Genomic DNA, 15,658 nt, shown 5'->3' with positions numbered 1-15,658 from the left:
CTACTTTACGGATAAGGAGCTACACACAGAGCTTAGGAGACTTGCCCATTGTACAAACAAGTATATGACAGAGGTGAGATTGAATTCAGATCTTCTAAGACTTTGGGCCAGACTATTAAAGGTGGGTACTTAAGGATGCTGCTGTATAAATTCCACTTGGCACCTCAGTGTGCTCAAAGAGGTTAATTAAATACCACTGCAGATCTGGCTCCTAAATCAGTGACCATTCCAAGACAATTTTTCCAGTGTCAGACACTTTTTAACACACATACCCTCAAAAGAATTTGCCATACCACTAGAAGTTTCCCCATGCTTCATCTCTGGTAACAGCGTTCAGCTACTGGGCAGCAAGGTGGTATGAACTCCGAGGTGACATGCAAGCTCTTACCAGAGGCACAGCAACGAGGAGTATTTCCAAAGCCCTTTCGCAAGGTGAAGAGGGAAGGATAAGCAATACGTAATACATGCTAATTCATGTACACTGGGAAACAGGTTGAGAAAGTGAGACACAAGATGCCCAACATCTCAAAACAGTCAAGTCTCTAGATAAGGAATTGGATGGCAGCCTCATCTACCCTTGCTGTGGAAAGGCCCAGGAGTACAAGAGCTGTATGGCTGACGACACACGCTGTTTGTACAGCTTTTTTCCATGCTTCCAAGTGCTATTAATCTTCTAATTTTTGTTCTTATTAATTCCCCAATATCGAATTCTAAAAAGCCTACAGAAGGGGATAAATGTAACGTTAGTGAAGCAGAACTGAGAAGAGATCAGCCCCCTGGAAGGGAGTTAACTCCAACTGGAAGGAGCTCTAAAGAGCAAAGTCTAAGCTGAGCAAAGTGGTCATGACGTACAGGATATTTTGGGTGTGCATGTCAACAGAACACCTGAGATGAGTGATTGCAATCACTTTTCCAAACTTGTCAGGCAATCTGGAAAACAAAGTCCCCCACCACCTCCAGCTAAAGAGATACTAACAGAACCCACCCACAGTCAACTTTCATAATTCTCAGGCTTTTTATACCAAAAGGCATTTAGTACCCAGAGTGAGGCTTTTAGCTCTAAGGCTCTAAGTCTTTGTTTAACACACTGAGGCAATGACTGCAGCTTTTTTGTTATATTACAAACACTTCCATCTTAGTGGCACTGATGACTGGGAATCCACTTAAATCCAGGACCTACCATAACCAGCATTTCCTAAAACACTGTAGCAGAGGAAACAGTGTGGAAACACACGGAGTTTCTCTTTATGAGACAGTATTTAACTGGTCACCACATGCATCAGCTCTCCCACCAAAGCAGGCAGACACCCGAGGGATCAATCAGATGCATAAGAATTGTTTTTAATAATGTCATTAATTTTGTGCCTTTTCTTTAAAAAGCCTTGCAATCAGAGACCAGAAATAAAGAGACCCCACAGACCTCAATGCAGTGCCCTCCTAATTCCCCCACCCAGCCTTTTTCCCATTTGGAAATCACTTATTTACATTGTCATGCTCTAACGATGTTCTATCTGTGTATCCAAATAACAAATAAACCAGCAGAAATTCAACTGCATGCTTTGCCACAAAAATAAGAAGTATATTTAGAAAACTATGCTGCGCATTTGTAAATACCTTCCCACAAGAAACACTGCAGCAGGTTTATATCATTTTAAGTACGCAGTGTCTTTTAGTCTCTGGTGTATGCAATAGCCTGTAGGAGCTTAGTGATAAAGCTTCCTATAATTGTCAGATTTCCTCCAGGCAGGCACCAATGTTTCCTCATGTGTTGCTAATGGTTTGTGGAATTAACATGGCTGTTTATTGTTATGCTGCACAGAAGAAGTGGCAGACAGGCCTACGCCTGAACCTCCCCACTGCAGGCAAGGATTTGACAGTGCACTTTTACTGCACAATAACCAGAGAAAAGACACCAAAACCATTTTCACTCCTATATGGTCATTTACTTTTCTATAACCATCTTTAAAATGAATTCAGAATGCTTTCTAATGGAGGGAAACAGCTCCATTTTACGGTCAGGGAAACAGACCCAGAAAGGCAAGTGTTCTGCAAGTGACAGTGAAAGCACAATCCTCTAAAATTTCCCAGCCTCAGATGACAAGCCCATCACATAAGCCGGTCTCCAGCTTCTAGATGTGACTGCTAAATTGCAAAGCCATCCGTTTATCTTTTATTAAATCCTCTTGTTTTAGGGTACAGTGGTACCTCTCTAACTAGAATCCAGACGTTTCTCCCTGGATCAAATACCTATGCATGTGCATGTCTGCTTTTCCCTGCCAATCTGAATATATTGTTTGTTTTTACATATAAAAAACTTGCCACGTTTTTAATGATGACAGCATGTTTAGCGATGCATAGCACTGAAGCAGACAGTCCTTATTCAGGCAGCAACATATGGAAGCAGAGACAAGCTGTGTACCTGAATCAGCGCTAGTACTTTATCCTGTACAATAGTGGGGGGATTATTCTTGGGCGAGATGATTTTCACCAGAACACCGTCTATGAAGTCACGGTTTGCCACCAAGACATGAAAGCGATGGCCACAGTTCTTCACACAGGTCTCCAACACCTACACACACAAAAAAAAAACATTCATTGTTGGAGCAAAGGTTGATCACACACATGCCACCTATGTGATTGGTTTCTGATTTGGGGTTATTTTTTAGTTTTATTTTAAAACTTTTGATGGGAGGGAGAGAAGACAGAGGAGAAATTACACCTTTATTCTTTATTCTTCTTTTTTTCCTCAATGTTACCAAAAAACTTAATTTTCTACACATGCATTTAGATGTACCTCACCCACTAACGTACTGAGCACTTTTGTGATGTACCTTTGCTTGTTTTCGAGGTAAAGAACTACAAAGTTTCTTCATCTTCAGAGCAGAACTTTCCAACCTGTGCAGCTGAACAGCTAAGTACACAGCATCGTATCAAGAGCGGATAAGACAGAGGACACGCTGTCACAGTGAGATATTATCATGCTGTGGCACTCCACCATTTTCTGTGTACCCGGAACACAGCTGGACTCTGTTGCTCTGAGCTATAAGCCATGTTTTAGAGCTGGGAATTCAGGTGAATGATCTTCACTCATTCAAAACACTCCCTTGTGAATGTTCTGACAGGTTATACTTTGACACATTTTCCCCCTGCAACCTAGCTAGAGGCACCTTCCACTTGCCATTCAACTGCCATGGAAGAACAGCTGTTGATTTTTCTCTGAAGAACATGATTAGCATGGAGATAAATCCAATGCGTCACTTCTCCTTACAGCCATGCCTAATAACCACTGCGACTCTGTATCTGAGGAGCCTGTAATTACTCTCCCACTTCAGCTACTTTCATCAGCCCTGATGACACGGCCTCATTCCTGATGAATTTTGTTCTTTCCCGCACAATGGATAATCTCATGGTTTGGTCTTTGGTAATCTGTCAAAATGACAATCCAGGATAGGAAATGGCAAGAAGACAGAAAGTACAGTCACGCTTCATCAGGGAGAGGCAACAAGAGCTGTGTGAAAGAATCACACAGATCACCTACCCACAGCGCTATAACTCGATCTGGTTACTGCTGCTCATTCCTCAGACCACAGCGGCGCAGAGCCTGCCCAGCACCGCCCACCCAGGAGTGCTGCACTAGCCAGGAAACCCCTGAAGTCATCGGCAGGAAAGGTCACTAGCAAATTATCTCATACCTTCGAAGTGCTGCCTAAATGCACAGAATATAATTTACACTTTATTGAGGCAAATTAGATCAGCATAAATTAATGTGAGTCTCCTACAGAGATCCATTCACATGGGAAATTGTGCATCAGCTAGTTATGAAGCTGAAAATATGGCAAGTTCATCATCCTCACTTGCAGATATGCCCATAGCTGCTGTCTTGGAGTGAGGAAACGGTTGGACCTAGGGAGATGAGTAGAAGGGAAAGCCCAAAGGGCACACAGACCCTTTTGGGCTACTTTAACTTTCCTTGGTCAGTACTTGGGATAAATAAGAGCCCTGAAACAAGCAGAAATCAATTGAGTCAGAAAAACGCTATGCAAAGCTTCCAGCAACTCTCCCCAAGGAAGTGAGGAAGCAATTGGAGAGAAGAAAAGAGCAGAGCAGTCACTGTTGAAGCAAATAGTGGGTACATTCAAGAGAGTGCCAGGAAAAGTAAAATGACAAATGAAAAGGGTTCTGCCCTTCTGAGGCATTCCAGCCTGCCCCCACTCACCGTCAGTGCCAGCATGACTTCTCTGTAATTTTTGTTCCCATTCAGCCTCTTCTTCAGTGCTCGAATGGCATCCTTTGGACTGAAGGAGAAACACACCATTTAAAAAAGACAGTTCAGACACTTTTTGCAAGCCATATGCTGTGGGAAAATGAATCCTTTACCATTTCCAGCTGGACATAAGCATGTGTGTGAACTTCAGATGACTACAACCAAACCAGGGTCACGCAGAGTTATGTGAGGAGACAAGGTATCACACAAGTCAAGACCAGAGCAATGCCCAAGGCCCCCAAAAAGGCAGGATGTTGATCAAGCAGGAAAGATTGGCAGCAACTCAGAAAAAAGGCCCAGGGCACAAGACCAGTGATCAGTTCTGCAAACTGCAAGCAGGACAGCTTTTCTGATGCTGAAGGAGATGTATCGGAGAAGCACTCTATTCGAGTGGCTGAAATTAATAGCACTGCAGCACTGCAATGAGATATACCTGCTGAAAACAAGAACCCCAGAAGTACAAACTTGGTACCCTCTCCAACAAGACCTTTTTCCTGCCAGCCCTCTCAAGCAGAGACCGACCACAGAAGGTGCTGCATCATACAGTAGTTTTCTCAGATGTCTAAAGAGCAGGAAAACCAAGCAACTCACATGCAAACTGCATTCAAACTACAAGCATCTGCTCCCAGACTCACTGCACCTCCTCACATGCCAAGTACGACCGGATGAAGATTGTGTTCATGAATCTTTCAAAGTTTGCTGAAATAGCACATACCCTTCTTCTGTCTCGTTGATAATGTCACAGATCTCCATGTTAAGTGTCCAGTCTTCACTCTGCAGAGAGCCATCTGTGGCCTTTTCTGTAAAGTAAAGAAAAATAAATCTTTTCACATCTTCCTGATTCAGTACTATTCTTCAATCCATCTTCAGTTACTCTGAGTTGAAATTATCCAGTAAAAAATAGATTAAAAAAAAAAAGTCCCTACTGACTGTAAGCAATGTCAAACCTTCCCTCCTGATTTTAGGGATCAGCACAGAGGTTTCCAGACAGAATCAATTATCCCTCAAGCTCACTACTTTCAGCCCACATAGATGGGCTATTCTTCAAAGACTCCTGAATTCCTGGGAGAGTAGGAAAATGTCAGCTAATTCCAATTTAAACTTCTCAGATGCTGCACTGTTGGCAAGTTATGAGGTAGGAAAATCGCCCCAAAATCAACATGATTTAGCAGTCCACGTTTTAGTAGATAACACCTTCACATGAACTGGGGGAGGAAAGATAGTAACTCGGAGACAGAATTCAAGGAAGTCCAGAATTTCAGCATGAAAGGAATGACCAGCATGTGAAAACATTTAACACATGACAGTTCAGGTCACGATATCGTTCATGGGCACTCCTTTTTGCCCAGGACTCTCTCACTCCTGTACCACAGTCCCTCAATATCTGCTTGCCAGGGGCCTGGGCACTGCTCTCCCTCTGTCCCACGCTATGTCCCCCATCTCCTCTCCATGCTGGGGCTACGTACACATCTCGCAAGCACAATCTGCCTTCCTCTTGACTCCCTTCACTATTTGCGTGGCAGGTAACTCACTCCAGCATCAGACTAAATTCTGCAGGAGGGATGACCTATAGCACCATGACAGTGGCAGATGCCAACTGTCAGCAGTTTAATTTATATATGTCTGCAAGAGTAGCATAACCATAACTTCAAGTAATCAGTTGACAAGAAGTATTTCTTCCTTGGGATTTCCTCTTAAATCAACGTAGTTCTGTCTAGTGGTGCCTAGAACATCCCCTGAATTTTTCACACTTCTCACTTGCAGCATTCAAACCCTATCTGCATTACACTACCCACATTCAGAAACGTTACTGAGTTGAACATAAAGCCTGTCGCCAGAGAGACCTGAAAAGGGGACCTCTGAGCCAAACACAACCTTCTCCTCTAAATTAGTCTAGGTTTTTTTACAGATGCCTGGCATCCAATGTTGGAAGGCAAACAGGGTAAACAAAAGCATTTTTAAAATGTAAAACAAACCAAGAAAAAAAAAAACAAAACTTTTCAACATTTTACAGCAGAAACAAAAACACAGGTACCATCTTCTCCAACTATCCCCATGTCTTTACGCTGGACCCCAATCTGTCCCCCTGAACAAGGCAGATTCTGTTTGAGAACATAAGGCTCCAAGGAGTTACATCTCTTTCCCTGTTTACCAGCAATGTTTTTCCCCATTAACGTTTCTATCACTGTGACTGAGAACACGGGCCATAATGATAGGATGTTATTTGGAGAAAGACTATGTGTCTGGGTAATTCAAGTTTCAGTGACTTGTCTACACCAAAGTCGCGGCTAAAGCAGCTCCACCAAGGACAGTAATTACAGAAGTCTGAGACAAACCAGACAGCTAGGCAAAATCCAAGCAGAAAGTGCTGCAAAGAAGTCATCTCTCTCCAGAGGAGAGGAACCCATGGAAAATGAGATTATGGAACAGGAGATAATGGAAGAGGAGATCATTCTTCGCAGGCCTTGCTTCCCATTCAGAGAGGCAGCACTGCAAGGCACAGCAATCGCTGCACAGGGTCTCACCCACTGGGGAGGAGACAGAGGCTGCAAACCCCCCAGCCCTGCCATCTTCACTTCTGGGTCTTTTTCAGCCATCACCAATTCATGGTAGAGTTCACCCTGGCAATGAAAGCTCTTTCTGTTTGAGGAGGAGCCTCAGAGAGATGCACAGCTTCTAAAATGTCCAATAAATACTGGACAGATTATTGAGTATTTTTAATTTACTGCATTTAGGCTATGTTAGGCAGGGATTCTCTTAAAGCAAGAGTACAGGTAGTGCTGTTTAATGTTTTATGGGATACAGAATTTCATCTTTGTTCAAAGCTACATGTAACAGTCACTTTCATTAGTTGCATTTTGTTCTTATACTGTACATAAGGCTTTACTGCTATAGAGTGTGATCTGCCTTCACCTCCATATAGTCTTTGTTGCTTAGGTAAACATTTTACATTAGGAAAAAACCTTAATATTCAACGATGTATATATATATATAAAAAAAAAAAAATCACTAATTCTCCACTGGAGAAGGTGATCCCCAAAGCTGCAAAGGTTTTATAAGCACAGTGCTGCAAAATGAGAGATTACACCTTAAATAGAGGGTATTCCTTAAACTGGGCACGTGATTTGTTTTCTTAATCTAAAACTATATTAACAAATTTGTGTGTTCTTGACAGCATTTGGCATCAGGCAGCAACTTAGCAATGTTCATACTCTCTGGTCTGCTATAATCACTTCTTATAAATGATTGTGGAAAATGCTGATCCTGCACAAAGTTGTGCAAGCAGCCAATTCGTTCGTTGGTCTTGTAAAACCCATTTAGTTAAGGTTTATTTGACAAAATGTGTATATGGCAGCAATCCACAGCTAAAAACTGTGCTATTTTGGAGGTGGCAGAGTGAAGAGATGCTGCTGCAGCACTGTATGGATGGTAGCACAAGAACACTCGTCTGGGGTCCCCAATAACTGCGTTCGTATTTCTCTTCTGAGACACACTAGGGAAAATGAAATCCCCTTTCTCCCAGAAAGTTTGGTTACCGCCTTTCTATTTTTGCATTTCTGTTCTTTAGTTGGACTAATACGTGGTTGAGACTGTGTGGGTTTAAGATGTAACAGTTGTCTTTTGGGGAATTAGTTCTTTTCCCCTTGGGTAATTTTTAATTCGAATAAGAGTTGGAAGCTAATTTTAATCTCTTCTTCAGCAAGAGAGAGCACACAAACACTTGTCATCTGTAGTCATTTGTCCTTTGTAGGGTGTGTGACCCAGATTTGTGGCTGCAGTGCTCTCTCAACTGTTACAAAGGAGTTAACTGACTGCAGAGAAGGCATACGGGTTTGTGTGTGATTTGTTTGAAGAACAGAATTACACTGCAATGAATTGAAAGCCTGTAGAGCTCTTCCAGAACCAAAACGCAGCAGGTTGCAGTTCTGGATTTCTGGTGAAACAGCTCTGCCGGCACTCATCCTTAAGGAAATCCCTGCCCAACATGTCCAAAATACAGTAAACTAAAAATATTCAGTAACCTGTCCAGTATTTAATGGACATTTTAGAAGCCATGCATCTCTCTGAGGCCTCTCCTCAAACAGCACATAGATATGACTAACACGATTAAACAGATTTTGGAAACTATCGCAGAATTGCAAAGCAATGGCATGCAAATCATGCAAATACCCTTTAAAAAAAGTCACCAGTTCCTCAATCTCTTTCAGCCTCATTAAAATGCTTCTAAATGGCACTGCTTCACACAACGACTCTGCAACATGACCAGAAGATTCCAGGGTGACATAAGAAATGTTAAATCAGACAAGGAAAAAGGCAATGAGTAGGAGTCCCGCCTGCCCCTCCCCTCACTGAACTGAAGAGTTTATGGTATAGTTTAATTGCATAACAAAAGGGCTGGCAACTCCCAGCCTGGGTGCCAAGGGTGCCTTGCACATCTTCTGACCTGAGAGCAACTCCGAGCGCTGCGTTAGTGCCGACTTCATCACCGCAGCCAGGGCCTGGAGTTAGTGTCTCACACAGAGACACGATACGACCGGTGAGATTATCAGAAAGTCTCTCAGAAACAAGATGCTATCGGTTCCCACTACGTTTCCCAAATTAAAGCATAAATGTTCTGGTAGAAAGAAAGACAATCTGGCACTCCATGCTTGACATGCCACAGACCTTGGGCACTGCATATGCATACACAAGCATTAGCTTATCTCTAGTCCGCAAAGAAAAGGAGAAAATAATAGTGCTATTTTTTCATTCACACCTTCCCTCCGAGACCTAACTCTTGTGGCTGCATTTCCACACTCTGCCAAATACGAATTTCTATCAGTATTTCCCTGCTCACACTGAAATCCTGTGCATTTTATGACATTCAAAAGGCACTGCTCAGTAACGTAAAGTTTTCAGTGTAAACAGTTTTGGTGCACGCACACCCCCAGCCAAGCCTCTTCTCAAGCAACCTGCCTTGACCTGAGAGATGTCACCACAAGGAAATCAAATCAGAAATGCCTCTGTCACCACCATGTACCAAGGAAGTTGTGCAGGGTAGGGCAGGAATGGTCTTTTAAAAGCAGGGAAAAACCAGAACTTTTACCACCCATCTAGAACCCAGCTCAAAAGTCACCTAACAAAGAAATGCTAACACTGGTTGTCCTTGAGAAGCTGCTCTCGCAGCCCTTTTCAGTCCATACTACTTTTGCTCCAAAGTTACAGTTCAATGTTGATGATACTCGTAAAATTTGACTTTATTCACATATGGATGAGATAAAGCAGAACTCCTCGCTCTTCCCCGCTTTTCCCTTCCAATGCTCATCACTGACCATCATACTGAACCTGCCGATGGAAACAGCCTGAAGATTTTCATCAGGATTGAGACTGCACAAGTTGAAGCCTGTATGATATTTAACTCACATGCCATATGCATGTTTTTGCAGCCGAGACTGAAAAACTGACTGCTGGAAGCACTGAGAACAGCTACTCTAGCTGAATGATGACAGTAGGTACAACCAGGGTAAAAATCTCCCTGAAAGGTCTAGCAATAAGCATCAATAAGTGACTGTGGTGCTGCATAATGTTCTTAAAAGAAAAGGTAAAAGTTAAACATTGCATTAGCTATGAATCACATTAAATGAAAATGGGAGAACTGCACTGTTTTCTGTCAGAATACCAGAATCTCATGAATGAACAGATTTTTGTGTTCAGAGAAATCACAGTTTTCTCTCTTGGGACTTCTCCAGATGTTGCTTCAGAGACTCCTGATTCATACGTTCTGGAAAAACTACGCACAAAAAAAAAAAAATCACCTTCTGTTTATGCAAGAAGCACACACACCAGGGCACCACATTAGAGAGATTCAAAGCAAGAAAGTTTCAATTGCAAATTTCTCCCCTTCCCACCAGCAGCATTTGGTGCTCAAGAAGCATAAAATACCTTTTTGGGTTTTTTTGCTTAGAAGTTCAGAAGATCGTGGATCTTGGATTTTTTTCTTGCCTCTTAACAGTCCACCTGCCTACCAGCTGTGCTCCAAGACCAAAATTAGCAAATCAAATACTCAGATGTGTTATATTTCACTCTGCATAATATGTGACTGAGAACAGAAGAAGCCACAGTATTAGCAGGCTTTTACATCCACCCTACTGGTCCCCCACCCTTCAGCTCAGTGGAGCTCTCTCAGAAGCAAGGGCTATCACCTGAGGTCAAATGTCAAATGCTATTATAGAATGGACAAAGGTCTTTCAGGAACAAAACAAAAAAGAAAAAAAAAAAAAGCAAGGCAATGCAAAATATAGAAGATGCTCACAAGGGAAGATTAGCTATTGAATGAGATGATAATATCTCTCCTCCCAGCTGCAGCTTATATAATTGTTTTGCTTTAAAGCATCATTATGTTTTGTGACTGCAGTTGTCTCTCTTGGATTCAACAAATCATCAATGACCTGCACGGCACCGTCAATAAGACCTGGGGAAAGACCATACAGAGTCCATGGAAACATATTTCAGCTGTCCAAGCAAAATGAAGATAAGACTAAAGATCCTTAGCATTTGCAAAGCTCCCGAGTTCAAGACATCTCACTTGGAAGACAGAGATACACCAGAATAACACACTTGGATACTCCTGGACCTAACAGTCGATACTTGTTTTCTCTATATTTGCTTCAGAAAGATGGTCACGGACACTTTGATATTATGGTAACCAACCGGAGGGTTTTTTCCTTTTTATCAAAATGCTGTCATTAAAAAATACACGTAACTCATTCAAAACTCAAGATCAAAACTGAACTCTGAAGTGACTTACTCATAAAAACCTGCCAGTTTCTTTGTTAGAAAGCACAGCTCCAATAGCATTTTTCAATTAGCCACCTCACTGCTCCAAGTTCTTTTTCTACATTCCTTATTTCACAGTGCTCTGAAAATGCTGAGCTTCACACTTCCAAAGAAAAAGCCAGTCAGCTAGAACAAACGGGCTCAATCTGAACTGTAAGACATTACAGAAAAACGTGATTTGGGTTGTACTGCTGCAGCACTGGTCATCCACTTTGACCGTTGTGATTTTTCAATTGATTTTAGCTATGCTTACATCGAAACTCTTTGGGATGAAGTCATCTATCCTCCACTCATTGTTTTGCCAAAGTTTCTGGTGCTGAATAAATGAATAATCATAGTTCATAATGGCTGCAGAGTCTACATTACAATAAAATAACAAGAGAAGCTGTGGACATGCACATGTGCAATCATAATGAGTATTTAGCTTGAATGCTGTTTGAAGGCACAGTGGTAAACTGGGAACTGTCATTTTCTCCAATTAACTTTCAGGTTTTCTTCTTTTTGAAGCTGCTGCCCAAATGCCAAACTTCTTCAAACGTGCCTTCCATATCACACTTACCTGCAACCATGAATATATGATATGCAATTATCGTGCCCTTTTAAAGACCACATGGTATTCTCAATTATGCTACAACATTCCTATGATTCAGATATGCTACAGAAAAGACATAGCCCAACATCTCCCACAATTTCAGCCTCTTGGGAGCAGGAAACTACAGCTGATTAACTGAGCATAGCTGTGCAGCAGTTCCAGAAGCAGAGCAAGGTGAATGGATTAATACATATTAAAAAAATATTAACAGCTGTACTGCAAAGAATATTTTTCTTTCATACTCAGATTAGAGCTTCACCTTAACAGAAAAAAACAAAACAGAAATCCTTATAATAATATCAGAGTAGGCAAGGGAGCATAACAACCTGGCTTGCTTAGTTTATCACATCTCATAAGTCTCAATCCATTTGCAGGTTGTAAAACCAGACGGACCTTCCAGTACTATGCTATTGTATTGTACAGAAATGGCCTGACAGGGTAACCTAGTCCAGGCAGTTTCTGTACTCAGATGTCGTTCATCTCAGGCATAAATGGTGGTTTAGTCATAGTCCTTAAAAGCATTTGGAATCTGGATCCCAAGCAGAACGGTGTGTTTCTATACAATAAAGACTTTTGTTATGAATCTTCTCACTTAAATTCCCCCATCAGCAGAAATTGTTACTGCTGACAGTATGCTCCACTGAATGACATGTGTATGTAAGTTGCTCTATTTCAAAACAGATGGCAGAAAGAGACTACTGCTTCTTTAAAACAAAGTGAAATCCCTCTGACTTACTCATTCTATACAGCTTTAAAAAAAAAAAAAAAAAAAAAAAAAAGGCAATCAAAACTTCCTCTTATGCACTGTACGCTCATTAAAGCTAACGTGTTGACCCATGTACTGTAAATAGCTGTCCTTCAGAGCTAGGTCATATAGCAGCAGCTCCCAGCTCATCAAGCCATTTGCATGATTTGGAGGCACTTTTCCCTAAAACTCAGCCTGCACCGCACGCTTCTTCACCTCTTTCAGCAGTGACCTTGGCCAGATTCCCATCTCACTGCAAGCCTACGATATTCAAAGTATGGTGCTACTTTACGATTGACAAACAAGGTCCTGCTCGCGTCAGAAATCAATATGCTAAAGCCTTCCATCAGAAATGCCAAAGCAGTTTTAAAATATACGTCCAGTATTAATGGATTTTAATGAATTCCAGTGGAGATGTTTACTGTGTGATTTACGATAGGGGAGCGACAAATCAATGGTCCTTTATGACATGTCACATCTCATGACAGACCGTCCCCCCGTCCTGTTGTATCGGTGGAGATGATGGCTTGCCACTTCGCAAACATCTGTGATCTATTAGGCAACACTTCCAGTAGTCTAATATTATCACACTCTGAGTGTCCATCTTTCTTCTCTAGATGAGAGGCACGAAAGCATAAATTAGAACCTTCCAAGTGACAAAATGTTCTCCCTTGGATTTGCCTTTTCTGAATTAGACTGTGACTGCTGTGACTTGTCCATATGACTCTCTATGGGAGAATCTATCAGCGCAGCGTTGTTTAAACAGGTCACTGCCTTGGGATGGTTCCCCCAATCTCCTCCTCTGACCACAGTAAACCAGCCAGTGCTGTATAGCAAATCACACAGACATTTAGTCATTTCCATAGGCAGAACATAGATTGTAGCCTATTACTCACCAAAGAGTTTAATTGTTTTAATTTCTCCAAATAATTTGGATAATGGGGGAGGCTACCTTGTTCCTTAATTGAGGCTACCAGTTCCTTAATGGAGAATGTCAGGTATTAAAACACTGACATACTGGATGAATAATGCCTGTTCACCAACACTAGAAATATAAAATTCCTTAATAGCAGAGTCTTTGGCTCTTCTCCACCCCAAAAAAAAGCCCAGATGAAGAAACTAGCCAAAGAAGCTGAAAAAAAAGTGTTTTTCCAAACACCCCTTAGTAGCTGAGTAGCTTTTCTCACCAGAAAGACGACTCACAACAGACAACCCTAATATTCCAAAAAAGCTCTTAAACAACAATTTGTCCTAATGCCAAAAAACAATTCCTAAAAAAATTAAAAAGCACGCTCCATTCATTTTATCAGCCTTAACTTACAAATCTGAGAAGGGGCAGCTGAAAGTAGTGATTTATTTCTCAACTTCTTTGTTAACAAGTATGCCTAAAGGCTCTATTATAGTGTATTTGTTAAGAGACACAAAGAACACCCATATGACAGTGCCTTAAATAAACTGTTGCAAATCACTTTTTAAAACATTTCTCACAAAATGCAGAAACCCAATTCCTCAATACAAAGCAGAAGCATGTATCTGACCAGTAATATACTACGAGGAGGTAAGAGAGATAAAGAAGAATAGTCTATGAATCTGGACATAGTTTTACCACCCAGAACTGCAGGCAGTGTGGTATTACAATTTGATATCCCAGATGCACAAACTGTTGCAAGCACCATCAAGAGCAAGAAGGTGTCCTGCTCTGTGACTAGCTGCCCCGTTCAGGACTCAAAGGCATCCAGTAATTACAGGTGAGACTGAAAAAAATGTCTTTATGGAAAGTTATGGATGATCAGTGTGTCAGTGAGCTATATTTGAAATCTATCAGCTCTTGATGGCTAATTTTGTACTACATGAGTAAAGCAAGTTCTAATAACTCACTTGGGACTTCACTCCAGTACTTACAAGCTACGTGCTTTTCATATTCATAAAACAAAACTAATTGCCTTTCATGGATGAAATGTTCTAAGAATTTTTAATCCACGTCAGCTGCAAACTCTAAAAATCCATCCCCATATCTTTAAAACTCCCCCTCCTACCCACTCACTTGTAACATGTTTGCTGCAAACAAATGATAAGGCAAAGATAATCCATCAGGCTCCTACATTAGTTTGGGTTTTGTTTTTTTTTTTTTTTTCACAGGTTACTCTTAAAGTCAATTGCCCACATTCTTACATGCTTAAAATAAACTGAAAATACTAATTACATTTAGTGAGGGGAAAAAAAGGCAAAATCTTTCATTCCAACAAAGAAAGCAGTTACAAGAACATGTTTACTCCTTAGCTGCAACATGATACACCAGATTTTTAAGTAAATGTTCATACAAGATAATTAAAATGTGTTACGAAACAAATCTTGCAATAGATTATTTCATGTGCATGTGCCCATGCCCAGCTCTCCTGTACCTTTACAACTATGAAGCTGAGAGTTGTGTCCTCTGGAAAACCAGTCATGCCACATGCAGGAGCGAACCAGACAGTGGGGAGTCTGCAGCTTTTGAGGATTGACAGCTCACGTCTTCTGGTGTGAAATGCTTCAGTTTGCTTTTCAATTTTGCAGCCTTCCCTCACACTGCTCTATAGGATGACAGCAGGCCTGTGCAAGAGGCAGCTAGCTCCGACCCCATTCAAACTCTCCAATATCTCTGTGGCTTGAAGATCAGTGTCTGGAACACACTAAGCGTTTTCACCACGGGAAGAGGGGATTGCTGGCTCCTGTTCCACTAGGTAACAGGAATCACTTTTGCCAACGCTGCTGTCATTGAAGGGCTCCATTGCCAGGTGCCCATTCCAACAAGCCAAGCTTGCTATGCCTGCAAAACCTTAGTGGCTAAACACTTCCAAACGATCTTCTCAGGAAATCTGAGTGCAAATCAGGCAACAATAATAACAAGATACACGTGTGCAATTTCATCTTGTATGGGCCAAGAAATGTGTATTTCTTGGTCTCAAATAAGCCTATTAAAAATTCTGCTCCATTTCTACAGCCCTCTTTCTATGTGCCGCTGTCATAGATAAGCCTGAAAAAGACTGATAAATAGAAAAGGTAAATACCAGAAGTTTAGATCAAGTATGCAAATGCCTATTTCTGAGACTGTTGTTTTAATTTTCCTGTAAGTCCCCATTCACCAACTTGTGTTATCTAGTCGTACGACTCTGTAAACTCTTCAGGTCAGGAACTGTCCCAATACATTTCACGTTCCACTGCAATCGCCTATCTTACATGATACTATTAGTGTGGTAAA

General features: G+C 41.4%; 1 protein-coding gene across 5 annotated transcripts in view; it reads right to left on the bottom strand.

Moving 5' to 3' along the window:
* TOM1L2 (target of myb1 like 2 membrane trafficking protein) overlaps window positions 1–15,658 on the bottom strand; it is a 58,907-nt gene that overhangs the window by 33,410 nt on the left and 9,839 nt on the right. For all 5 annotated transcript variants that reach the window (XM_033005902.2, XM_033005904.2, XM_033005905.2 and 2 more), the window contains exons 2-4: window positions 4,980–5,064; window positions 4,217–4,295; window positions 2,420–2,569 (exon numbers count right to left, since the gene is read on the bottom strand). In XM_033005902.2, the coding sequence (XP_032861793.1) occupies window positions 2,420–2,569; window positions 4,217–4,295; window positions 4,980–5,064 (314 nt within the window). The remainder of the gene's footprint in view (window positions 1–2,419; window positions 2,570–4,216; window positions 4,296–4,979; window positions 5,065–15,658) is intronic.

The sequence above is a fragment of the Tyto alba genome, unplaced genomic scaffold, assembly GCF_018691265.1.
Source record: "Tyto alba isolate M040663 unplaced genomic scaffold, T.alba_DEE_v4.0 Super-Scaffold_28, whole genome shotgun sequence".
In the NCBI taxonomy this organism is placed as follows: Eukaryota; Metazoa; Chordata; class Aves; order Strigiformes; family Tytonidae; genus Tyto; species Tyto alba.
This window is presented reverse-complemented; position numbering and strand designations above follow the sequence as displayed.